Genomic DNA, 26,104 nt, shown 5'->3' on the forward strand with positions numbered 1-26,104 from the left:
TAGTCCCAGCTACTCGGGAGGCTGAGGCAGGAGAATGGCGTAAACCCGGGAGGCGGAGCTTGCAGTGAGCTGAGATCCGGCCACTGCACTCCAGTCCGGGCGACAGAGCGAGACTCCGCCTCAAAAAAAAAAAATAAAAATAAAAAAAATAAAAAAAAAAAAAATAAAAATAAAAAAAAAAAAGAAGCTCTCGGCCGAGTGCAGTGGCTCACACCTATAATCCCCACACTTTTGGAAGGCTGAGGTGGGCAGACCACCTGAGGTTGGGAGTTCAAGACCAACCAGCCTGACCAACATGGAAAAACCCCTACTAAAAATACAAAATTAGCCGGGCATGGTGGCACATGCCTGTAATCCCAGATACTCCAGAGGCTAAAGCTGGAGAATCGCTTGAACCCAGGAAGCGGAGGTTGCAGTGAGCCGAGATTGCACCATAGCACTCCAGGTGGGGCAACAAGAGTGAAACTCTGTCTCAAAAAACAAAAAAAACTCTTACAAAGTTACACTCAAAGAAACTAAAGACTGAAAAATAACACAAAATATTCCTTAAAACAACTTTTAGGCCAGGTGCCATAGTTCACACCTGTAATCCCAGCACTTTGGGAGGGTGAGGTAGGAGAATCCCTTGAGCCCAGGAGTTTGAGATCAGCCTGGACAATATAGGGAGACCCATCTCCACAAAAAAAACTTTTTAAAATCAGTCGACATGGTAGTGTGCACCTGTGATCCCAACCACTCAGGAGGCTGAGGTGCGAGGTTTGCTTGAGCCCAGGAATTTGAGGCTGCATGCAGTGAGGCATGATTGTACCTGCACTATAGCCTGGGTGAGAGAGCAAGATTCTGTCTCAAAAACAAAACACAAAAAACTTTCGTAGTAAATTTGTGGCTAGGTCCTGGACACAAAGGATAATGCTACCTTTACACTATTGTTTACTAAAGTGTGATTTTTACTCTCCATGAAAAAAAATATGTGGCCATAAAAATAGTATGTATGGAATTCTAAATTAATTAAAAATAAAAATTAAAAATTTCAGTGCAAATTTCAAGGTAAAAAGTCCACCTCATATATATGGATTTAAAAGAAAAATTTGGCGAGGTGCAGTGGTTCATTTCTGTAATCCCAGCATTTTAGGAGGCTGAGGTGGGGAGGACTACTTGAGGCCAGGAGTTTGAGACCAGCCTCAGCAACACGGCGAGACCTCATCTGTAGAAATAAAAAATAAAAGATTTTCCTGTTGAAACCTTCCTTTTACTTAAACAAAACATAGAATTGAAAGAAAATGAAAACAAGACAACAAAAAGTTACTAAGATACTAAACAAGAATATCCAGATAAAGAACAAACTGAGAGGCCAGGCGCAGTGGCTCATGCCAGTAATCCCAGCACTTTAGGAGGCCAAGATGGGAGGATTACCTGAGGCTAGGAGTTCGAGACCAGCCTGGCCAACATGGTGAGATCCCATCTCTATTAAAAACACAAAAATTGGCCAGGTGCGGTGGCTCACGCCTGTAATCCCAGCACTTTGGGAGGCCGAGGCGGGCGGATCACGAGGTCAGGAGATCAAGACCATCCTGGCTAACACGGTGAAACCCCGTCTACTAAAAATACAAAAAATTAGCTGGGCGTGGTGGTGTGCGCCTGTAGTCCCAGCTACTCGGAGGCTGAGGCAGGAGAATGGCATGAACCCGGGAGGCAGAGCTTGCAGTGAGCTGAGATGGTGCCACTGCACTCCAGCCTGGGCAACAAAGCGAGACTCCATCTCAAAAAAAAAAAAAAAAATTAGCTAGGCGTGGTGGCACGCACCTGTAGTCCCAGCTACTCAGGAGGCTGAGGCAGGAGAATCACCTGAATCCAGGAGGTGGAGGTTGCAGTAACCTGAGATCGTGCCACTGCACTCCAGCCTGGGCAACAGAGTAAGACTCTATCTCAAAAAAAAAAGAACAAACCACATAAGTGAAAGAGTACCCACTCTACTATAAGGCTCACTATTCACTGTAAAGGAACTGTGAAGCTATACAGTTAACTAAAAAGATGAAATTAAAGAAAATAAAAGCTGAAAGCTAAAAATCTAAAAATTCAAACCATAAGAATACTTTTTTAAAAAGTCCTTATCTTTCCGAATTGGGGGTGGGATGAGGTTAATAGGATCTTAGGGTGCTAGAGAACAAAGACTACGGAAAAAGAATTTTAACCCCTAACCCCTTTCCCCCCAAGAAGAATTTGACCCAGTGATTAAGGTGGCATATGACAGAGTGTATATTCCAACCTACTGGGTTCTATGGACATTCTTTGGTTAATGACATAACATATCCATTGTGATGGTTAACTTCAGGTATCAACTTGACTGTGCTGACAGATCCCTAGATGGCTGGTGAAGCATCGCTTCTGAGTGTGTCTGTGAGGTGTTTCCACAGGAGGCCAACATGGAAGTCTGGGAGTGAGAGGGACTATTGCCCTCAATGTGGGCAGGCACTATCCCATTGGCTGGGGGCCCGAATGGAAAAACCCAGTAGAAGAAGGGTACATTCTCTGTCTCTTCCAGAATGAGATTCGCTCCTCCTTCTGCCCTTGGACATCAGAACGCCACGTTCTTCAGCCTTTGGACTCTGGGATTTGCACCAGTAGCCTCTTGGGGCTCTCAGGCCTTCAGCCGTGGACCGAAAGTTCACCACTGGCTTCCTTGGTTCTTGAGCCTCTCAGCTTGGGCTGAGCCATGCTACCAGCTTCTCTGGTTCTCCAACTTGCAGACGGCCTATTGTGGGACTTCTCAGCTCCATAATCACAGGAGCCAATTCTCCTACTAAATCCTCTCTCATGTATCTATATAAATATATATTCAGTTGGTTCTGTCTCTCTAGAGAACCCTAATATATCCAGAGTCGAGGCATCTCTTTGAACTAGGGCATTTGCATAATTCCCACAGCATAAGACAAATACAGACAGGTGCCCATGATACTGGAATTCAACATAGTATATATAGCTTTTAATTAAACTTATGAAGGCATTAGAAACTGTACAGGTATCAAAAACCAATTTTACATACTTTTATCATGCAACGTATTTTTGACAGGGTGATCTTGGTTTCCTTACACAGAAATTAATTAGTTGATTATCACGATTTAAGAAGCTTCCACATTCTAGCCTGGGCAACATGGCAAAACCCCATCTCTACAAAAAATACAAAAATTAGCTGGGCATGGTGGCACGCGCCTGTAGTCCCAGTTACTCAGGAAAGTGAGGTAGGAGGATCACTTGAGCCTTGGAGGTTGAAGTTGTAGTGAGATGAAATCATGCCACTGCACTCCAGCCTGGTGACAGAGTGAAACTCTGTTTCAAAAAAAAATTAGAAAAAAGAAAAGAAAAGAAGCTTCCACAGTTAAGAGTGCAATGTAGTAAGGAGAAATGTACAAAAGTATTCAAATATCAGTAAGTTTATAATCAAGTTGGAGGGAGACTATCACATAAAAACAAGCTTTCTTAAATGCTTCAGTTCAAATTTTAAATATAAACAATAATATACACCAGCAAATATAGAGAAACATTCAAACTGAAGTTATTTTTCAAGATACACACCCCTAAGAAGTTTTATCCTTATCTTAATCAGGTTACCAATGAAAATACTTTGCAACTCTTAGTTTGTTTCCAAACTAGTTTATAAACCACACAAGGAAATCTGCCTTATTACACTGAGCTCATTTTGGACCCCAAACAGTATTACCCAGATGAGAAATCACATATCCAGACCTGCAAACTTACTCCTGGTTGCTCCTCAAAATCAAATCCATCCTGAAAGAAGGAAGATTTTCCCCCTACGGAAATTCCAAAGAATATCTCATACTCTGGAAGCAGCCCCTAAAGAATTCCTCAGATATTTTAAGAAAAGGCAAGACTTCCGCTTCCAGAAAAGATGAAGTAATGAGAACAGGATTTATCCTCATACCTGAAACAACTAAGAAACTGGATGAAACATATAAAACAGTTTTTAAGATACTGGCCACAGGCAGCATGGGACAGTGATGCGATCCCCGAGGCGCGGCAAACCAAGAAGACGGCCTACAATTTTCAGGGCTTGCTGCCTCGGGAAAGCTTCCCAGTCACAGAACAGGGAGGGAAACCCAGGGGGAGCTCAGAGAAATACCTTTACTTGAGGAGCCAGAGCTAGATTCTGAAAAGGCCAAGGAATCAGAATTTTCAGTGTATAGTAGTGCTAAGAGAGAAAAGAGCTGCACAAAGAACTCCAGGGATCTGTAGGAGACCCTCTGAGTATTCAGCCAAGTTCAAAAACAGCACGTTTATGTGAGAAAACTGCCCTAAGCTGGGGAAATAACTACCCAACATGATGAGAAGAAACAATCCTCGGAACTCACACGCGGCCAGGAATTGTGCCTGATCTCACCAGACAGAGTAAAAACCATCATTCATGGGGCACGAAGGAGAAGACTCAGAAGATTCAGTTGCTTCAGTAGTGAAGAACATTATTTCAAAGTACTGTTCTGCTTCCATCTAACAGAGCTTAAAAGCAACACCCAAATGGATCAAACAGCGTCGATCCAGAACAAAGCTCAATAATATTTATAGAGATACAAAAAGATCCACCATCCAATAATATAAAACTTACAATGTTTAGCATCCAATAAAAATCACCAGACATGCCGGGCGCAGTGGCTCAAGCCTGTAATCCCAGCACTTTGGGAGGCCGAGACGGGTGGATCACGAGGTCAGGAGATCGAGACCATCCTGGCTAACCCGGTGAAACCCCGTCTCTACTAAAAAACACAAAAAAACTAGCCGGGCAAGGTGGCGGGTGCCTGTAGTCCCAGCTACTCGGGAGGCTGAGGCAGGAGAATGGCGTGAACCCGGGAGGCGGAGCTTGCAGTGAGCTGAGATCCGGCCACTGCACTCCAGCCTGGGTGACAGAGCAAGACTCCGTCTCAAAAAAAAAAAAAAAAAAAAAAAATCACCAGACACGAACTGTATGCCAACAAATTAGAAAACCTAGATGAAATAGACAAATTCCTAGAAAGACGCAAACTACCAAAACTGACTTTATAAGAAACAGAAAATCTAAATAGGCCTATAAGCTAAATGTGTAATAATAAAAAAAAAAAAAATTCCTATAAAGCAAAGCCCAGTGCCAGGAGAGGTAGCTCGTGGCTGTAGTTCTAACGATTTGGGAGGACAAGGTAGGAAGGTTGCTTGAGGCCAGGAGTTCAAGACCAGCCTAGGCCAAATATCAAAACTCCACCTCTACAAAAACAAAATAATTAGCTGGGTGTGGTGGTACAGGCCTGTAGTCTTAGCTACTCCGAAGGCTGAGGCAGGACGACCACTCGAGCCTAGGAGTTCAAGGTTACAGTGGGCTAAGATCCACTCCAGCCTATGCAACAGAGCTCACCGGGGAATTCTGTCAAATACTTAAAGAAAAATTAGTATCAATTATTTACAAACCCTCCCTCCACCCCCACCCACCAAAAACAAAAGGAACACTTCCCAATTCATTCTGAGACCAGTATTACCCTGACTAGAAAAAGACACCACAAGAAAAAACACACACATACAAAAACAATACTATAGACCAATACCTCTTATGAACACAGATGTGAAAATCCTTAACAAAATATGCCAGCAAGTCAAATATAGCAATCTATAAAAAAGGATTATGGGTTAGGCATAGTGGCTCACACCCATAATCCCAGCACTTTGGAAGGCCGAGGTGGGCAGATCACCTGAGGTCAGGAGTTCAAGACCAGCCTGGCCAACATGGTGAAACCCCATCTCTACTAAAAAGTAGTTGGGTGTGGTGGCACATGCCTGTAATCCCAGCTACTTGGGAGGCTGAGGCTGGAGAATCGCTTGAACCTGGAAGACGGAGATTGCAGTGAGCCGAGATCACGCCATTGCACTGCAGCCAGAGCAACAAGAGCAAAACTCCGTCTCAAATAATAATAAAAAAATAAATCCAACAACAGCAGACATACATTCCTTTCAAATGAATGCACAAATAATATTTACCTAGACAGACCATATTCTGTACCATAAAACACATCTCAATACATTTTAAAGGAATACCAAAAAGAATTCAAACAGCATAACTGGAGGCTACTATCCTTGGAAAAGTCTGCTTGCAAAAAGATTGGCTCTTGGGTGGCATCTAGGAACCTAAATTTCAGGAATGTTTCCACCATTCTCTAATTGATAAGGGTGGTTTACTGTGTCTAAACTCTACGTACCATGCGGTTTATGCAGAACACCTATTTTCCTACTGGGAATCTGAAATTTTGGTACATGCTAGGTAGAGGGCACCTACATAACTAACTCCTGATAAAAAGCCTGGATTCCTACGCTCAGGCAAGCTTTCCTAGTAGACAACACTTCACATATATTGTTACAACTTGTTCCTGGGAGAATTAACTGTATCATGTATGTTCTACTAGGAAAGGACTCTTGGAAGCTTGCACGTGGGCACCTACCAGCACTTTTTCCCTTTTAATTTTGCACTGTATTTTTTCACTGAAATAAATCTTAGTCATAAGTATGACTATATGCTGGGCCCTGTGAGTTCTCCTAATTAATCACTGAACCTAGGGATAGTCTTGGGGATCCTAGAAACACAAAGTGTATTCTTTGGTACAATAAAATTAAAGTAGAAATCAATAACAGAAAGATATGTAGAAACCTCCGAGTATTTGGAAATCAAACAACACTTCTAAATAATCCATGGGTTGGCTGGGCATGGTGGTTCACGCCTGTAATCCCAGCACTTTGGGAGACTAAGGTGGGTCAACATGGTGAAACCCTGTCGCTAATACATTTACAAAAATTAGCCAAGTGTGGTGGCACACACTTGAACTCAGGAAGTGAAGGTTGCAGTGAGTGCAGATTATGCCACTGAACTTTAGCCTGGGCAACAGAGTGAGACTTTGTGTCCAAAAAAAAAAAAAAAAATGTCATGTGCATTTTTTATGTTAAACTTTTTTTTGTTAACAAAAAAAAAAAACAAATGCTGGCCGGGAACAGTGCTCACACCTGTAATCCCAGCACTTTGGGAGGCCCAGGCAGGCGGAGTTCGAGACCAGCCTGGCCAACATATTGAAACCCCGTCTCTACTAAAAATACAAATATTAGCTGGGCATGGTGGTGGGCACCTGTAGTACCAGCTACTCAGGAGGCTGAGGCAGGAGAATCGCTTGAACCTGGGAGGTGGAGGTTGCAGTGAGCCGAGACTGCGCCACTGCATTCCAGCCTGGCGACAGGGCGATACTCCGTCTCAAAAAAAAAAAAAAAATTACTACTCTGTCATGACCCATGGGGCTTATCCCAGGAATCCAGGTTTGTTTAATGTTCAAAAGTCAGTCAAAATATTCACCATGTTAACAGACTAAAAAAGAAAAAAACATATTTTAATATATTTTAAAAAGCACATCCAATAAACTTAATCTCCATTCCTGATTAAAAACTCTTAGTAAACTAGGATTAAAAGAGAAATTCTGGAACCTGATAAAGTGCGACTATGGAAAAGCACAGATCACACCACACTTAGTGATACAAGACTCAATGTTTTCTCCCTAAGATGCAGGAGAAAAGCAAGAATGCCCACTTACACCACTTCTGTTCAGCATGGTACACGAAGTACTAGCCAGGACATTAAGGTATGAATTAGAACTCAAAGACTAGAAAATAAAACTGTCTTTCTTTGTAAATGATATATTTGTTTAAAAAAACACCAAAATCTATAAAAATGCCATTAGAACTAGCGAATGCAATTAGCAAAGTCGACTTAATTCATTATCATCACAATCACATCAGTAAGAATAAACTATATCCAAATGAAGGGGGCATTACTTAAGAAAGGCTTTCAAGAAGACAACGTTTCGTGAAGGCTTTTTGAGAGTAAGGGGGACAATGAGTTGGCAGCCAGAAGCAGGGAGAATATTTTACATAAGTCAAACCTTTACAGAGCATGGGGATAAAAAGAGAGAAAATAATATGAAAAAATTGGAGAAAAGATTGTACAGAAGGCAAAGATTCAAAAGAAAGAAATGACAGTTGATAAATGGGAGCAGTAAACGAACGTGGCTCCAACAAAGGTGTCTGGATTTCACAGAGTAAGGACAGATTGCTGAAGAAAGAAAAGAAAATAGTACGTAGGAAACGTTTTCTGGGGAGAAACTAGAAACAGGACAACTGATTAGAGAGCTATTTAAATAACGCAGAAATAGACCAAGGATGATTTAGATTCAGGATGGTGGCATGAACACAAAAATGAGAAGGTCAAAGTCCAAAGCCACAGAGAAAAGAAAAGCTAAAGGATATGGCAGTGTTTCCAGATTCAGTGTGTCAGATTTCAAGATTCAAGTACTGGGCAGGTGGGTTACCCGCGACAGGGGACCCATACCTCTCCAGGGGGAGGTGAAGCAGGGGCCCCTCTCCAGCCTCCAGTTACCTTTCTGAGAAGTACCCTGAATGATAAGCCCAAGGTCTGAAAAATAGGAGGTTAAAGGAAAACAAGAGAAAATGACATTAAATACCCATTTTTCAGTACAGTCGGCCAGTCTAGAGACCGTCTGCTTCCAAAGCCAACGTGCTGCATTGGTTGAGTCCTGGCTCTGGCCAGTTCGGGAAGTGCAGGCTGGCACCACTACGTGCTGAGGCTGAGTCACGAGTTTTGGGGGACAGGTAGAGGGCCCCCTTTTTAAAGTTTTCAAACCATCCCTTACTCGCTTGAAATGTGATGTCTTTTACATCTTCATTCATTCTTCTTGTCTTTGTGATTTCTACCAAGAGCCTTTTTACCATTTATGTTTTGTTTTTGTGTTCTGGTGTTTTAAAAGTAGTATTTTCCCCTCTGAGCCTTTTGGCTGCATACTGGGGTGTGGGGCATAAAAAGATCTCCTCTTTCTAGAGCAGTCCGCAGACCCACCTGCATGGTTTAAGCTGGAATCAGTTAGTATTGTGGCCTTTTGTTTAAGGCAATAGACCCAAACTGCAAGATAAAACAATGTAAATTTTAAACATATTGGTGTAAAAATATAAAACTTGTACAGCAAAAAGAAGCTTGATAAAATTGACCGAAGAGTAGATGGTGAAAGAGTAATTTCAAACCTGTTGTCCATGGTACATCTAACAGAGAGAGTCTTTATTTAGAAGGTCCACAGAGATAACATCTGAGTAAAACCTCTCCTCAGGAAAACGATGTTACTGAGCATGAGACACCATCAGCAGGATTTTCACAAGAGGAAGACATTTAGCTCCTCAGAGAGTAGCCGTTTCATCTTTTACTTTGGATTGCCTTCCTCCACATCAGAATCTTGTACCCAGCAAGTACCCAAGACATTTCTCTTGATATGCCGACCAGGGGGTCTCCAGGTTAGAAAGCCTGGTCCACTTCCAGTTTTTGAGGCTCGAGGATAGATACATATATGTTTAAATAAAGACATGCCAGAACAGCATTATAAAAATTCTGGGCCAGGCGCAGCGGCTCACACCTGTCATCCCAGCACTTTGGGAGGCTGCGGATCACCCGAGGTCGGGAGTTCGAGACCAGCCTGACCAACATGGAGAAACCCCCGTCTCTACTAAAAATACAAAACTAGCTGGGCGTAGTAGTGCGTGCCTGTAATCCCAGCTACTCAGGAGGCTGAGGCAGGAGACTCGCTTGAACCTGGGAGGCAGAGGTTGCGGTAAGCCGAGATCGTGCCATTGCACTCCAGCCTGGGCAACAAGGGCAAAACTTGGTCTTTAAAAAAAAAAGGCATGTTTTAAAAGTACATATTTAATAAATCGACACCTCCTTCAGGAAAATAATTCAATGTAACTGTACTATTCACAAGATAAGAGGATTTATAAACATGTTCACTTGTCATAAACCACAGATAGTGTTACCTGGTAACAAGTTTAAAGGTTCATCAGTATTACCTTTCAGTCCTGTGACTTTATCTCTACCGTTTACACCTACAATGTGCAAAACATCCTAGTGGGTGCCATGACAAAACAAAGTAGCATAAGCTCATTTTGAGCTCAAGGTATCCAAGATGAGAACCCATGACTTCTTACTCTGTTGAGATACTACAAGGAACTTCCAATGAGTATAGTCTACCTGTGCCCATGGGGGAAATATGGTGGCCTTGTCCCATCAAATCTGCTACGATCTCCATTCAAGCAGCTTCCATTTTTCTTTCTTCCTTGGGTCCTTCTTGTGTATCTTTTAATAGATTATAGATTTTTCTCTTTTTTTTGAGACAGGGTGTCACTCTCTCTCTCAGGCTGGAGTATAGTGATGCAATCCTGGCTCACTGCAGCATCCAACTCCTGGGCTCATGCAATCCTCCTGCCTCAGCCTCTTGAGTAGCTAGGACTACAGGCATGTGCCATCATGCTCAGTTAATGTTTAAAACATTTTTTGTAGAGATGGGGGTCTCACTATGTTGCTCAAGCTGGTCTCGAACTCCCGGCCTCAAGTGATCCTCTTACTCTGTCTTCCCAAAGTGCTGGGATTACAGGCATGAGCCACTGCACCTAGCCTGATTTTCTATCTTACTTAAAGGTGTTGTTGCCTTCTCAACCTTGTCCTGCATCCATTTTTCTCCATCCTTTCTCTTCCAAACATCTTGAACTAAACTGCACTCATTACTACCATTCCCCCATCATCACTTAGCTCCTGAGCCCTTTGTTATGTAGGTCAAATATGTACACCTAACTTGTAGAAATCGGCACTACGATAAGTCAATTAACATCTTGTGAGTGTAATCAGCACAGCACTACCAGAGCATAATCACTTCTTCCCACTCTGAAAAATATCAAGCTCTGAATATGCAAAGCTGAGAAACAATTAGTTTAGCCAACAAGGTACGGACATCCTGCAACTGAAAGCAACTTAGCAGTAATAGAATGGAAGATGACTAGAGATGGGGTGGATGGAGAAAGGAGGCACTGCTTAAGAGTAACAGGGAGAGAAAAATTGATAGAAGTAGACAGAAAAGGAAAGAGACATTGAAAACAAAGAGGAGTAAAGGAAAATGAGCTACATTTCCATCCAATTAATCTCCCTTTCTTCAAATATGGTTGCGAATTAAATTAATGTTAGCTCACTGAACCACGTGGAGATATGTAAAGACCTTCAAGCTGTAGGAATTGTCTTTCCCAGAACATACACCAGAGGCCCTTAGGGGTAGTCCTCTTTTCTGATTTCCTCCCTTTCACTGGTTCAGTGTCTGACCCATTTGAGATGGTATCAGCACTCACCTCAGGTGATCTAGAAGTCACTTCCTTTACTCTCTGCTCCTACAGATAAGCTTAAATGAGTCACCACTTTCTAATTCCACCTAACATCATTTGCATGGTTACAGGTACACCACTGAAGCAAGTATATTAACTAGAAGTGACAAGTGCCATTGTGGTTTATGATTATCTTCTCCGAATGGTACTCTATGCCTTTACGAATCCAAACATACAGGGTCAGATCATTATTCTAAGGTCATTTCCCGTCCTAAACTGCAGTGGAGTGTAAGAGGCTGAGTCTGACATATCACGGTTCAACTGTAAGTCAGCTGTTAACCCTGTACCCTAGTGCCAGCCTTGTAAAGCATACCGCTGTGCCGGTCATCTTCTCCACATACTAAAAACGCTCCCTCATGCCTCTGCACAGGCTGTTCTCTCTGCCTGAAATGGCCTTTACCTCCACAACTTGGTGCAAGCGTCACCTTCCCTGGGAAGGCTTTCTCAACCTCCCCATCGTGTTGATGACCCTCCTTTTCATCCCCGCCGCACCCCTTGTACTGTCTATCACAGCACTTATTACACTAAATGGCACTCATCTGTGTCCACATCTGTCTCACCCACCTGGCTGTGCGTTCCTTGGGAACAAAGATCTCCTTTCACCCCACCTCTGTATTCTGAGCTCCTAGCACAGCATTCAGCATGCCTGTGCATTCAAATGTTTAGTGAGAGTGTCATCATGTCAAGCCCAAGCGTATTTTTCTTTTTTTGGAGACGGAATCTTGTTCTGTCACCCAGACTGGAGCTCAATGGTGCAATCTCAGCTCACTGCAACCTCTGCCTCCCAGGCTTAAGCAATCGTCCTGTATCAGCCTCCCAAGTAGCTGGGACTACTGGCATGCACTACCACAACCAGCTAATTGGTTTTTTTTTTGTTGTTGGTGTTGTTTTTGTTTTTTTGTAGAGATGGGCTTCACCGCATCACGCAGGCTGGTCTCAAACTCCTGGACTCAAGTGACCTGCCTGCCTAGGACTCCCAAAGTGCTGGCATTACATGCATGAGCCACCGAACTCTGCCTAAAATGAGGTATTTTAGAAATTCTGTTTTAAATTCTATCTTTCTTAACTTCATTTGAAAAAATATTTATTGAGGATCTACTATGTGCAACTCACAGTGCTAGATGCTAGTGACACAAATGTGAATAAAACAGAGCATTTTTATTCATGTAGCTATTTTCCAGAAGGGGAAATAGAATATACAAATTAAATAATTATACAATTGATATCTTCTAACGTGGGGTGGGGTGATTAGGAAGTCATGAAAGAAGTGACACACACACTGAGCTCAGGATTGAAGAGGCATCAACTAAGGTTGGGCCTGGGGGCTTCCAGCTGTGGAAATAGCTCAAGGAAGGGACCTTGGGTAGGGAAGAACACACATTTCAGGAACTTGGAGAGGGTCAGTATAGTGAGAGTACAGTCAGCAAGGGGGAAGACGGCAGGAAAACAGGCAGGGGACATTGGCAGAAACTTCACTGGGCAGTCAGTGAAAAAGGCAAGAACACGAATTCAGGTTCTTATCAGGGTCTTTAGGCCTCACTGACAGTTTTGTTTTTGTTTTTGTTTTTGAGACAGGGTCTCACTCTGTCACCCACACTGGAGTGTGGTGGCACAATCGCGACTCATTGCAACCTCCGCCCCTAGGCTCAAGCCGTCCTCCCACCTCAGCCTCCCGAGTAGCTGGGACTACAGGCAGGCACCACCACGCCCGGCTAATTTTTGTATGTTTTGTAGAGACAGGGTTTTGCTGTGTTGCCCAGGCTGGTCTTGAACTTCTGAGCTCAAGATATTGGCCCGCCTCAGCTTCCCAAAGGGCTGGGATCATGGGTGCGAGCCTGTGCAGCCAGCCTTATTAACAGGTTTAAGCAGGGGAGAAATATGATCAGATTTACACTTGTTTTTTAAGTAAATGCTTTAAATGAAGATATATACAGAACAAATCTGTAGTTTTAAAAGATTATTCTCACTTCAGTTTCAACAATTCTCTGAAGCAGAGAAGTTCCTACTTGCCAAAAAAAAAACCTAAGGCTCTGCAAAGCTAAGTAACTTACTTCAAGTTATTTATTTAACAAACATTTGAGTGTCTACGATATGATAGACAGTACAGTATGTGTCTAGGGATGCAAAGATGACTACAATAGTCTCACTTAAGAAATTTGCAATCTAGCAGGAGAGACAGATTAATAAACATGATATAATGTAGTCCATGTCAGAAATGAGTAAAGTCTAAGAGAACAGAGAGAAATTAAATCTTCCTCAGAAGAATTAATCATTTCACCTTTGCGTTAAAGGGGTATTTTTTTTTTCATACTGTAGGTTTTGAATTCTCAATCATTCCTGTGCTTGGCACCCAGTATGCACTCAAGCAAATGTCAGCAATACAAATGAATCCAGGACTTTTGACTCCTAATTCAGAGACTCTCCAACTCTGCCCCAATTCTGGAAGACTTGCATTAATTACAATAATTATGGAACTATTTTGGAGCTCTACTTTTGAAGCTGCTTTCGGAGCCTGTTTATAAACCACAAAGAAAGTCAGTCTCATTAAGACTGTCAAACTTCATTAATGACCCAATCTGAAAATCCGTAACAGTATCTAAACATTGCTACTTTGTTAAAAGAAAATCTACTCCAAACACATCGAGTGGTATACGTTAAGTACCTAAAGCTTTTAGTATGTCACTCATACCTCAATAAGGTGGTTTGGGGGAAAAAGAAAGCACAAACTGGCATTTGGAGGATGGTGAAATGCTCCTATGAAGACAACCAAGCAAATATGACATATACTCCTTCATAATTCATGATCTCTGTCCTCAAAGGACTTACATTTCAGTTTTTAACTGGAAAGATAATAGCACATAAAAAGAATAAAAGAGAATAGAAGGTAACATTTGTTCATTTATTTAAAACATTTACACACTGCTTACTACAGGTCTGGCCAGAAACTGTTCTAGGGATGCAAAGGGGGTAAGATAAATGCCTGCCTTCAAGAAACTCAGTCTTATCAGGAAGTCGGGCACAGTGGCTCACACCTGTAATCCCAGCACTTTGGGAGGCTAAGGCAGGCAGATCACTTGAGCCTGGGAGATTGAGACCAGCCTGGGCAACACAGTGAGACCTCATCTCTATAAAACATGAGACAGGTGTGGAGGTGCATGTCTGTAGTCCCAGCTGTTCAGGAAGCTGAGGTGGGAGGACTGCTTGAGCCCAGGAGATGGAGGCTGCAATGAGCCATGTTTGCGCCACTGCACTCCAGCCTGGGTGATGGAGTGAGACCCTGCCTAAAACAAAACAAAACAAAACAAAACAATACACAGTATTGCTATTAAGCAGGTACACACAAAAGAGAACACCGAGGCAGTGTACAGCTGGCATCAATTCTAACTCATCAGACACCCATTCTTATGGCTCCATGCTTTATCTGTTGTTAAATATTGTAATATTATCTCTGATTATAATGTAAATTAATAAATACTGTAAGTAATCACTATATGAAAAAAAAAGATACCCAAAAAATTGTTTTAAGCTTTCAGAGAATATGATGAGAATGTAAATTTTAATCTTGGGGTCCCCCTTTGATCTTGGGGTCCCCTTGTGTTTCTTGGCAAGGAAGCTTAGCACATTTGAATAAGGAAGCTGGTTCTAGGTGAGGGGAATAGTAACCGAAAGGCCAGCGGCTGGAATTACCCAGATATGGCCCTTCAACTATGAGGAGAGCATGGTTTAGAGTTGTGCTGTCCAACATGGTAGCCACTAACCACATGTGGCTACTGAGCGCTTGAAATGTGGTTACTGTGAACTGAGATATATATGAGCAAAAAATACACTCCAGATTTCAAAGGCTTAACTAGAAAAAAGAATGCAAAGTATCTCATTAATAATTTTTTTTACTAATTACCTATTTAAATGATATTTTGGATATACTGAAGTCAATAAAATGCTATAAAAATCAATTTCCCCCCTTTCTACTTTTTTAATGTGGCTACTAGAAAATCTATACAAATGTGGCTCATATTTGTGGCTTGCATTCTATTTCTGTTGGACAGTGCTAGTCCAAAAACTTTTAAATAACAAGCTAAAGCATTTAAACCCTCTAGGCAATGAAACACCATTGAAGGCTTTCAAACTTTAGTGCCTGTGGTCGATTTGGGAGGGAGCAGGAAACATAAACAAAGCGCTGTTTCAGGAAGATCAGTGTGGGGGCAATCTGCAGGGGTGAGACACTGGAGGCAGTTGTCAATGTCAACAGGCTGCAAAATGTCAAAGGGTGAGCAGGCTCAGCTGGAAAGAATACAAGGTCTTTAGAAGGCCCATGCTGGGTGGAGGGAGGAGGAAGAAATCAACAGCAGGTTGAAAGACGGGAAGAATAACAGCTGCAAGTGCTGACCCCAGCCTGGACAACCAAGGTGCAATGCTTGTGGGACTTAGTGAGTTCAGCGCAGTTTAGTTTAGATCAAGTATGGCTTAGTTATAAGGGCTTCCAGGCAGAGGTACAATTCAGAACAGGACTGGGGTCCTCCTCAGCAATTCTGGAATCTATCTCACTGTGGCAGGACTTCCAACAGTAAGATCCAGTCCCAGAGGAGACGGGGAGGAGGTAGGCAAGGCTACTAGAAACCGCAGGATAGGCTGGGCGCGGTGGCTCACACCTGTAATCCCAGCACTTTGGGAGGTCGAGGCAGGTGGATCACAAGGTCAGGAGTTCAAGACCAGCCTGGCTAATATGGTTAAACCCTGTCACTAATAAAAATACAAAAAAAATTAGCCGGGCATGGTGGTGGGCGCCTGTAGTCCCAGCTAGTCGGGAGGCTGAGGCAGGAGAATTGCTTGAACCCGGGAGTGGGAGGTTGCAGTGAGCTGAGATCGGGCCACTGTACTCCAGCCTGGGCGACAGAGCGAGATTCCGTCTCAAACAAAAGAAAACAAAACAAAAAAGAAACTACAGGATAGGCTGGGCGTGGTGGCTCACGCCTGTAATCCCAGCACTTTGGGAGGCCAAGACAGGCGGATCATGAGGTCAGGAGTTCAAGACCAGCCTGGCCAACATGGTGAAACCCTGTCTCTACTAAAAATACAAAAATTAGCCAGGTGTGGTGGCGTGCACCTGTAGTCAGCTACTTGGGAGGCTAAGGCAGAAGAATTGCTTGAACCCAGGAGGCAGAGGTTGCAGTGAGCCCAGATCGTGCCATTGCACTCCAGCCTGGGCAACAGAGCGAGACTCTATTTCAAAAAAGAAAAAAAAAAAAAAAAAAAACTACAGGATAGCAATAAATAACAAAAGCAAAAGACCAGACTTACAACACAGCCTACAAATATTTACTGGAAGTCTGCTGTATGCCTGACACTTGGCCAGGCTCTGGAGATACAGTGAACAAAACAGACATGGTCCTGAATCATGAATTGTGGTGAGAGCTGTGAAAAAATAACAGGAGCTCTGCCAGTCTTAACTGAGGGTGGATGGGGGCAGTGGGACGAGAGCATAAAGGAGAGCCTTTCTGAAGTGACAATTTAATCTGAACCTGAAGTTAGCTGGGTGAAGGCTAGTGGGGAGCAGAGGAAGGACAGCCCAAGCCAAGAGAGTAGTGCAGGTGTATACAAAAACAAAAACCTTAAGGCCGGAAAAGGCTTGGGCAATTTGAGGAACTGAAAGAAGGACCTTGCAGTTAAGATGGTCAGAGAGGAGGGCAGGGTATAAAAGAAGTGAGGGCAGGTTGGAGAGGCCAGAACATACAAGCCTCGTAGGATAAAAAGTAAAATCCCAGCCAGGCACAGTGGCTCACGCCTGTAATCCTAGCACATTGGGAGACCGAGGCGGGCGGATCATGAGGTCAAGAGATCGAAACCATCCTGGCCAACAATGGTGAAACCTCATCTCTACTGAAAATACAAAAATTAGCCGGGCGTGGTGGCATGCGCCTGTAGTCCCAGCTCCTCAGGAGGCTGAGGCAGAAGAATTCCTTGAAACTGGGAGGCGGAGGTTGCAGTAAGCCGAGATCACGCCATTGCACTCCAGCCTAGGCGACAGAGCTAGACTCCATCTCAAAAACAAAAACAAAGCAAGTGAAATTCCAAACCAGCCCGAGTGTAATGGGAAATCATGAAAGGGTTTTGACCACAAGGAAGTGGTACAATCCTAAAGAGATTCTAAGTGCTCCAGCTACCTATGCTCCTCTCAGGTCACTGAATCCCGGCTGGCTTGGCAGCAAAGGGGCAGCAGCCAGTATCATAACTGAGTAGCAGGATTCCAGGTCTGAAATAACAGAGTTTATTATATGGCCCTCCAAATGCTCCAGGGTTGCAAACTTGAGAGGATGAGGGCACCACTGAAAAACACTAATAACAACTAATAGAAACTAACAATAACTAACAGAAACTAATACTAATGGGAGGTATTACTTAACTTTCACCATACTGAGTATGAAGAAGTAGCAAAGAATGCCAGCCGGGTACAATGGCTCATGCTTGTAATGTCAGCACTTTGGGAGACTGAGGCGGGCAGATCACCTGAGGTCAGGAGTTCGAGACCAGCCTGGTCAACATGGTGAAACCCTGTCTCTACTAATAATACAAAAATTAGCCAGATGTGGTGGTGTACACCTGCAATCCCAGCTACTTGGGAGGCTAAGGTAGGAGAATAGCTTGAACCCGGAAGCCAGAGGTTGCAGTGAGCTGAAATTACACCACTGCACTCTAGCCTGAGCAACAGAGCGAGACTGTCTCAAAAACAAAACAAAAAGAACGCCAGCAGGTAAATACGGATTTTGTTTTGGAGTATGGAAGAGAGGTGAGGCATGGATATGTAGGCTAGCATATACAGAGGTGACAGTTAAGTCTCATAAATAACACGAGGATTAGAAAAAGAGAAAAATAAAACAATAAAAGGAGCCCTTAGTAAATGACCTTAGTGTTTCTCTCTGCGATAGAAGTCAGGAAAGGAATGATGCCCCAAAAGGTAAAAAGGAGGACAGTACGATGTCAGAAAAACGTCAGAAAAGGTAGAGCGTTAAGAAAGCTAACTGGGCACGGTGCCTCACCCCTGTCCTAGCACTTTGGGAGGCCGAGGTGGGAGTTCGAGACCAGCCTGGTCAACATAGTGAAATCCCTAAGGTCAGGAGTTCAAGACCAGCCTGGCCAACATGGTAAAACCCTGTCTCTACTACAAATACAAAAATTAGCTGGGCGTGGTGATGCGCACCTATAATCCCAGGTACTCAGGAGGCTGAGGCAGGAGAATCGCTTGAAACCAGTGAAGTTGTGGCGGCAGGAGGTGGCGGAGGTTGTGGTGAGCCGAGATCATGCCACTTTACTCCAGCCTGGGCGACAGAGTGAAACTCCATCAGAAAGACAAGAAAGAAAGACAAGAAAGATGGATGGATGGATGGATGGAAGGAAGGAAGGAAGGAAGAAGGAAGGAAGGAAGGAAGGAAGGAAGGAAAAAGGAAAGAGAAAGCTGTGATCCAAAGGGATGGGACAAGGGAGTTTTTTTAGGAGTGGTGGAACCGTTCTGATCCTGACTGTGTGCATTCATATGTGAACATTCACAGAACTGTAAACACACATAAAAAGTCAATATTACTGTATGTTATTTTTAAAAAAGTTTTTAAAGGGATGGGGTTGTCAAAAAGGATTGGCTGCTGCAGGGAGACAGAAAAGGATGAAACCTGAAAAGAGAGTTCTGGGAAAAAAAATTTTTTTTTTTTTTGAGACGTAGTCTCACTCTGTTGCCCAGGCTAGAGTGCAGTGGTGCAGTCTCAGGTCACTGCAGCCTCCGCCTCCTTGGTTCAAGCAATTCTCCTGCGTCAGGCTCCTGAGTAACTGGGACCACAGGTATGTGCCGCCCCACCCGGCTAATTTTTTTTGTATTTTTAGTAGAGACGGGGTTTCACCATATTGACCAGGATGGTCTTGATCTCCTGACCTCCTGATCCGCCCACCTTGGCCTCCCAAAGTGCCGGCATTACAGGCGTGAGCCACCGTGCCCGGCCAGTGTGGGAAATTTACCCACTAGGTAATTGGCAACCTTGGAACAATCTGGCTGCAAAAGTTTAAAGAATGACTGAATAGTGAAGACGTGAAGGAAGGGAAGTAGCCAGCATAGACTGCTCTTTCAGGAACTCTGGAAGTGAGGGGAACAGTAGCTCAAACACGATAGCAGAATGGAGAGATCCAGCAAACTGGCGGAATTTTCCAAGATCCCATGAGTTGCTCCATGTAACTAGTCATTTTCTTATTGTCCTGTTAATCTAAAACTGCATAATTCAACGACTAAAACGAATCCAAAATCTACACTTTGATTCTGCTCCTTAAAATCAAATGTTAGGCCGGGCGCGGTGGCTCAAGCCTGTAATCCCAGCACTTTGGGAGGCCGAGACGGGTGGATCACGAGGTCAGGAGATCGAGACCATCCTGGTCTATACGGTGAAACCCCGTCTCTACTAAAAAAATACAAAAAACTAGCCGGGCGAAGAGGCGGGTGCCTGTAGTCCCAGCTACTCGGGAGGCTGAGGCAGGAGAATGGCGTAAACCCGGGAGGCGGAGCTTGCAGTGAGCCGAGATCGCGCCACTGCACTCCAGCCTGGGCAACAGAGCTAGACTCCGTCTCAAAAAAAAAAAAAAATCAAATGTTAGTCAGTCAACTAACGTTTTCTGTGTTCCCACTATGTGCCAAGCACTGTGCTGGACAGAAAAATGAATAACACTTAGTTCTTGGAAGAGCACACAATTTACCACAATAGCCCGGGACTGGAGCAGAGATCTGTACCAAGGGCTCTGAAAGCCTTGAACTCTGAACTAAAATGTATTTTTACAATCTTTATAAAAATTAAACAGGGAAGAAATAAGATGTACTTTTGCAAAAATGTTATTAATTTCTAAAAGCCAAGAAGGAGCTTAAATTTTTTTTTTTTTTTTTGAGACTGAATTTCGCTCGTTGCCCAGGTTGGAGGGCAATGGCACGATCTCGGCTCCCTGCAACCTCCGCCACCCGGGTTCAAGAGATTCTGCTGCCTCAGCTTCCTGAGTAGCTGGAATTATAGGCGCCCACCACCACATCCGGCTAATTTTTTGTATTTTTAGTAGAGACAGGGTTTCACCATGTTGGCCAAGTTGGTCTCGAACTCCTGACCTCAAGTGATCCACCCGCCTCGGTCTCCCAAAGTGCTGGGATTACAGGCATGAGCCACTGCGCCCAGCTTAATTTAAATTCTTAAGTTAGGTATGGGCAACCTAATCATCGGTGGTATTCTCCTTTTCTATTCCTCTCTACTTTTCAGCACCCTTTCTCCCTCTGATAATTCAGGAAGGAGGCAAAATGAAACACGCGTAGGCTCTCAAACTAGACAGACGTGAGACTGAACCTATGCCCTTGAAATGCATAGCTGTGTGGCTCTTGGAGATCCCTTTTCTCTTTCATAGAATAGTAATGATACCTACCCCACAGACTTGGGGTAAGAATTAGGGGAAAAAAAAGTAAAAAGGCTGGCATACAGTAAGCATGCAACACATGTTAGCTAATATGATTACTGCCATTTCAACAAGTGGCATTGCTCTGACTTTAAAACATTTTTAAGTGCTTCCATTTGAATGAGGGAATTTTTTTTCAAGGGCATAACATTTATATGTTACCACAGAAAAGCAGCTACAGAATTTCTATCAGAAACCACTCTGCTCAAATAATGGTGCTTGGGATAAGCACTTAATAATAGTCAAGAACTAAGAAAATGTAAAGGTATTATTATCATCATCATCACCACGTCCCACGTGGGACAAGCCAGTCTGATTTGTGTTCTGGATATTGGTGAGTGTGCCTTCGTGCAAGTGGACACTACATTCATAGCCCTCCCACTACCTGCCTACAGCAATGCCACACGCTGTAGAGACAACGTGCTAAAAGTTCCGCTCTGTAAGAGTCATTTACACAACACTACCCAAAACACATCTGTAGTTTCAAAGCGAAGATCACTGATGAGTCTTCAAATCAAGAGAAATCTTAATACTACTGACATCTCCCACAGCGAAGTGAGAAGTAACCTCTATTAGTAAACTTTCACAAAATGCTAATGTGTATCACACACTTTCTATATATACTTAACTGTTGGTGGGGGCACTAATGTTTTATTCACTATGAAGAAATATCTTTGGCCAATTTTGTATAATTTCGCTTAAATTATAATACAAATGACCAACTTGAAATTCACCATCCTCTCGTTCAATCTCTAGCACTGATGCTAAAAAGTAGTAACACAGCCAAAACACATGAGGAAGCACGAACTTAAAGTCGCAGGCTGGTAACCTGAATTCCAAAGAATTCAGAATAAGCTGGTCCTTAAGGCGCTTGACTAGAGGTGACCGTTACTGGACGTCTTTAAGCACTACAGCGTCTCACTGGATCGGATGTTTAGCCTCTGCAGCCGAATAAACCCAGTAGTCTGGAACTGAAGGGCACCGGACCAGGGGAAGGTGTAAAACCACTTCCAGTGCCCCTCGTTTCCTTGTCCAGAGTCTGAGCCGCCTCCCCAAGTGGCCGCACACGCAGGGCCCTGGGGAGGGGTGTGTAACGCATTCACCCTGTCACGCAGGTCCTGCACACAGGCCGGGACGCTGCGCAGGGACCCGAGGCTCCGAGGCCTCACGTCTCCCTCTGCCACCAACAGCCATGGATGAATGCGCCTCCGCGGGCCGGGAAGGTGCACCCGCGCCGGGGCCCCCCGGAGACGGGAAGCGAACTCAACTCGACCGGGCCAGCCCACCCGGAAGCCCTCCCCCAGCTCACACCTGCTGGCGCGTGACGCCCGGAGCCGCGCGCGCGCCCGCCCGTGCTGCCCGGCCGTTCGGGGCGCCCCGGCCCGCGCGCCGGACGTCGCCCCGAGTCCCTCCCGGCCCCTCGACTCAAATCTCGGCGGCTCCCGCTCCCGTGGAGCGCGCGCTCAGCGCCGCCGGCCGCACCGGCCCCGCGCGCGCTCACGCCCCCTCCCCGTCCCGCTCCCCGCCCCATGCGCGCTCCCTCGCGAAGACACGCACACGCCGCGCCTCCGCTCACCGCCCCGGGCCGCGCCGCGCGCCCCCGGGGGCGTCCTCGCCGACCCTCGGCCGCCCCGCTCAGTCCTGGCAGGGCGCGGGGGAGGGGAAGGACGGCGCGGCCGCCGCACCTCACTCACCCCCGAGCCGTGCCGGCTCCAAGTACGCGGCGTTCCGCTGTGAAGCGAGGCGCGCAGTCCCCGCTTCTCCGCAGACTATGGAGGCGACGTCGTAGGGGGACTGAGGGTCGCGGGGGTCACTCCCTCCCGTTTTGCCTGGCAGAAGCACGGGGACCCCAGAAACTAAAAACAAAATAAACAAACTTTCCCCTCCGCATCCCTCCCCCAAAACCACAACACAAACACTCGGGGGCCCGCCCAGAGCCCCACTCCATTGGCCGCAGGGAGGATGCTTCCGGCTCTCACTGGCTGGCTTTTGTGCCCGTCAAGCTGTCGTTCCGCCCCTCCAATTCCTCGTTGCTGCCTTAGCCCCTCATTGGTTAAGTGCTTCCCGTTTAACGAGCTAGGATTGGCTGAGCTGCCTGAGCCAATCATGCGGGGACACACCCCCTCAGCATCCCAGAGGCCGCTTCCTCGGTCGAGGACCCAAAGAGACTCAGGGGAAACTAGAGCATGATGGCCGCCGAGCTCGCTTGGCGCAACCATGGTCTTTTTTCTTTTTCTTTTTAGCTCATTAGTGCCTTGCCTCGGCGCTGTTTCCCTAAGCTCGTCTCTCCATCCAGTACTGCCCTATAACGGAATCTATACGTGCCGGCTCCTTGATTTATCCCCTCCGAAGTGCTGAGTGTGGGTTGGTTGTGTGTCATTGGACTGTCAGGATGTCACTCCCCAGTCAAATCTTCAAGCTATTGGTGGAACAGCAAGAAAGCCCGTCCGACAACAAGAGCTAATACCATTGGTTTGACTCCACTGTGTTATTTCCTGGCACTTTATTGGGCAAATAGGTGCGTCAGATCCGGATTCGCTCTGCTACGGTTAATTGTTTACTGGGGATTTGGGGTCAACTCCGGTTGTTTGGCCAGTAGTTGACGATAATACTGACTCCCATTTATTGCATGCCTATTTTGTGTCAAGTACAAACATTATCTGGTTAAACCTGGGAGTAATGCAGTATTCAGTTTTTATAGATGGGAAATTAAGGCTGGCGAGAGCTTAGAAAACTTGCCCAAGGTCATCCAGATACAAAGTAGTTGATGGGCCTGGCATCTGCTCCTGGGTCAAACTCCGGAGACTTAACGCTTTTTATTATGCTTTAGTGCCTCCACCTTAGACGATATACTTATCAGTCAACCCAGCATCTTAAAAACTTTCATTTGGAACTCAAAGTCTTCAGTTTCTGGAAGTGACTTTTTTGGGGACTTACTATGGAGAAGTTGTCATTGCCTCCACCACATCCTCCTCCCCAGGACCCATTCCTCGCCCCTTTAAGTTAAAGTAGACATTTCTGCCGTTCTTTTATGTGAAGCCTACCCCCCCCCCCACCCCCACGCAACCCCTGACCAACCATCTACAACTCATTCTTTGGAGAGAGTCCTCAAGAGCTGGAAAACTAGGAGAAATCAAGTCTAAAGAGAGAGACAGAACAAATCGTCTTAGAAATGAATAATTTATTGCATGCAAAGAGAACAGCCCTTCAGCTCCTGGAAGTCTTCCAGGATAGTTGATGCTGAGCAAGACGTGTGCTCCTGGCTGGTGGCCACTGGGTTCTGTCTCTGTAGCAGCTTTCATCGAAGTGAATCCAACATTTCAGCCAGAGGAGGGCAGGATGCTTAGGGACCCATTGCCAGAGTGCCAGTCCTGAGCTTTTGGGACCGAAATGATCTCCAGGAGCACAATGCTGGACTCTAGCCCACATTCCATCTCGGATAATTAACATTTTACCATCCCAAATCCCCATCCCCTGTAGCTTCAGTGGGATCAGTGCCCTTGTTTCACTTCCTGATCCAAGCTGTTGTGTAACCTCCCTGGCACTGCTTTAATAATAAAACAACCATTGTAACATAGTAACGATGCTCAACACTTAGAGCCTTTCAGCAAATGAAGCCAAGGTATTTCATAAAAGTCCATTAAGAGTAAGTGGCATGTATTTCTAGGGCCAATGCATGAAGGACAGAAGAAAGATCATGCGTCAAATTCTAATACAGGTTGTAAGAACGTGAATCCGTACAGTTGTGTGCACATACCCCATATTAGCCTTCCAATATGGGGATTCTGAACTCAAAAACACAGTGAATGAGAAACATTCAGAGTCTAAAACCTTCCTAACCTTCAAAGTTGGTTGCTTGGACCCCTATTTTAACTTGGTACTTGACTTTCCGGGTAATTGTTTGATACATTTCAGTTGTAAGTACCTTGAAGCAGATGGTTTATTTTTCATCTTTGTATCCTTCACACTGTTCTGATGGTAAAAGGCCCCCAAATAAATAGTTATTCCGTAAATGTTCAGTGAGCATGTCAGGCACTTTTACTAAGTTACAAAGGCTACACAGATGAGTAATACACTCCCTCTTCCTTCAAGGACCTCAGTTTAGTAGGGGTGTCCAGCAGATAAGCAGATAACCATGGTGCAGTGCTGTGAGAAGGTGCCCTGGAAGCAAATAGTAGGGACATGGGACTCCATCTTGGAGGGACAGAAATGGCTTCCTGGAAGAAGTGACATCTACAGGGAGAACTAAAGAATGAGTTACCGTTAGCTAGGCAAGAGACTGGTGATGTGTGGTGATCTACAACATTTGCTGTCTGGTGGCAGGGAGCAGAATGGGAATATCCAGAGATGACCAAAGCCTGCTCTTCTTAGAATCTTTGTCTATAAAGGCCTCAGCTATTTGTCATTGTGCCACCTCATTGTGCCTTCCCTCCCAGAGACAAAGCAAATGTGCCTTCCCTCCCAGAGACAAAGCAAATGCCTGAAACCTTCTTGTATTTGTCCCCTTGAGAATAGGAAAATAATTTCCAAATAAGATGGCTGTTTTTCTCATCATAAAAGTAACATCGAGGCCAGGCACATTGGCTCATGCTTGTAATCCTAGCACTTTGAGAGGCCAAGGTGGGAGGATTGCTTGACGCCAGGAGTTTGAGACCAGCTTGGGCAACACAGGCAGAGCCCATTTCTACAAAAACAAAGAAAAGTAATAGTTGGGCATGGCAGCCTGCGCCTATAGTCCCAGCTACTCGGGAGGCTGAGATGGGAGGATTGCTTGAGCCTGGGAGTTCAAGGCTGCAGTGAGCCACACGACTGCACTCTAGCCTGGGCAACAGACCAAGACTCTGTCTCAAAAAAAAAAAAAAGTAACATTGAGTAAATATTATTTTAACTCAATATGATATTCTATATTTCAGACAATATAGAAAGTTATTAAGTAAAAGCCTCCCATAATGTATTACATCCAGACACCGTTAAGGACACTATCTTCCCAGACTCTTTTATGAATAGGCCCACAGATGAGTTTCTTCTTCCAACAAATAGTGGGATGTGGTTCAGGGGCTCTTCTGGGCTCTGACAGCTCTCATCACCCAGAACTGTGGCTTTGGATGGAACCTGCCCTTGCTTTCTATACTTATAGGAAGGAAGCCAATCTGTCAATCAAATAATTATTGTGAATAAGATGGGTTTCAATTCCTGTCACGGCCAATGACAAGACTTTTGTGTCTTGCTCAGCCTGGTGTGAATGTTGAGCCAATGAATGGGGTGAGGGTGTCTGCACCGTAGGGCTTACAGGCATGCTTTGGTGCCTGTGGAATCAACTCATACCCTGAAAAGGCAGCCCAGGTCAGAGAATGCTATGCCAGGGGAC

General features: G+C 44.8%; 2 protein-coding genes across 2 annotated transcripts in view; one reads left to right on the forward strand and one right to left on the reverse strand.

Annotated features, from left to right (window-relative positions):
• The window catches only part of TNRC6B (trinucleotide repeat containing adaptor 6B), a 281,982-nt gene extending 259,420 nt beyond the window's left edge, over positions 1-22,562 (reverse strand). Inside the window, exon 1 of the mRNA XM_033233864.1 lies at positions 22,431-22,562. The gene's annotated coding sequence lies outside the window, so the exon portion shown is untranslated. The remainder of the gene's footprint in view (positions 1-22,430) is intronic.
• Positions 22,119-24,374, forward strand: LOC117096454. Its single transcript, XM_033233872.1, has one exon. It carries the CDS (start codon positions 22,266-22,268, stop codon positions 22,605-22,607), a length of 342 nt encoding a protein of 113 aa, XP_033089763.1. The 5' UTR covers positions 22,119-22,265; the 3' UTR covers positions 22,608-24,374.
• Positions 24,375-26,104: the final 1,730 nt, after the last annotated feature.

Source organism: Trachypithecus francoisi, unplaced genomic scaffold (genome assembly GCF_009764315.1).
Source record: "Trachypithecus francoisi isolate TF-2019V2 unplaced genomic scaffold, Tfra_2.0 Lachesis_group14, whole genome shotgun sequence".
Taxonomy (NCBI): domain Eukaryota; kingdom Metazoa; phylum Chordata; class Mammalia; order Primates; family Cercopithecidae; genus Trachypithecus; species Trachypithecus francoisi.

What these genes read in the sequence shown, in the direction of transcription:
- LOC117096454 (XM_033233872.1), top strand. Translation starts at nt 22,266, where the DNA reads ATGCGCGCTCCCTCGCGAAGACACGCACACGCCGCGCCTCCGCTCACC.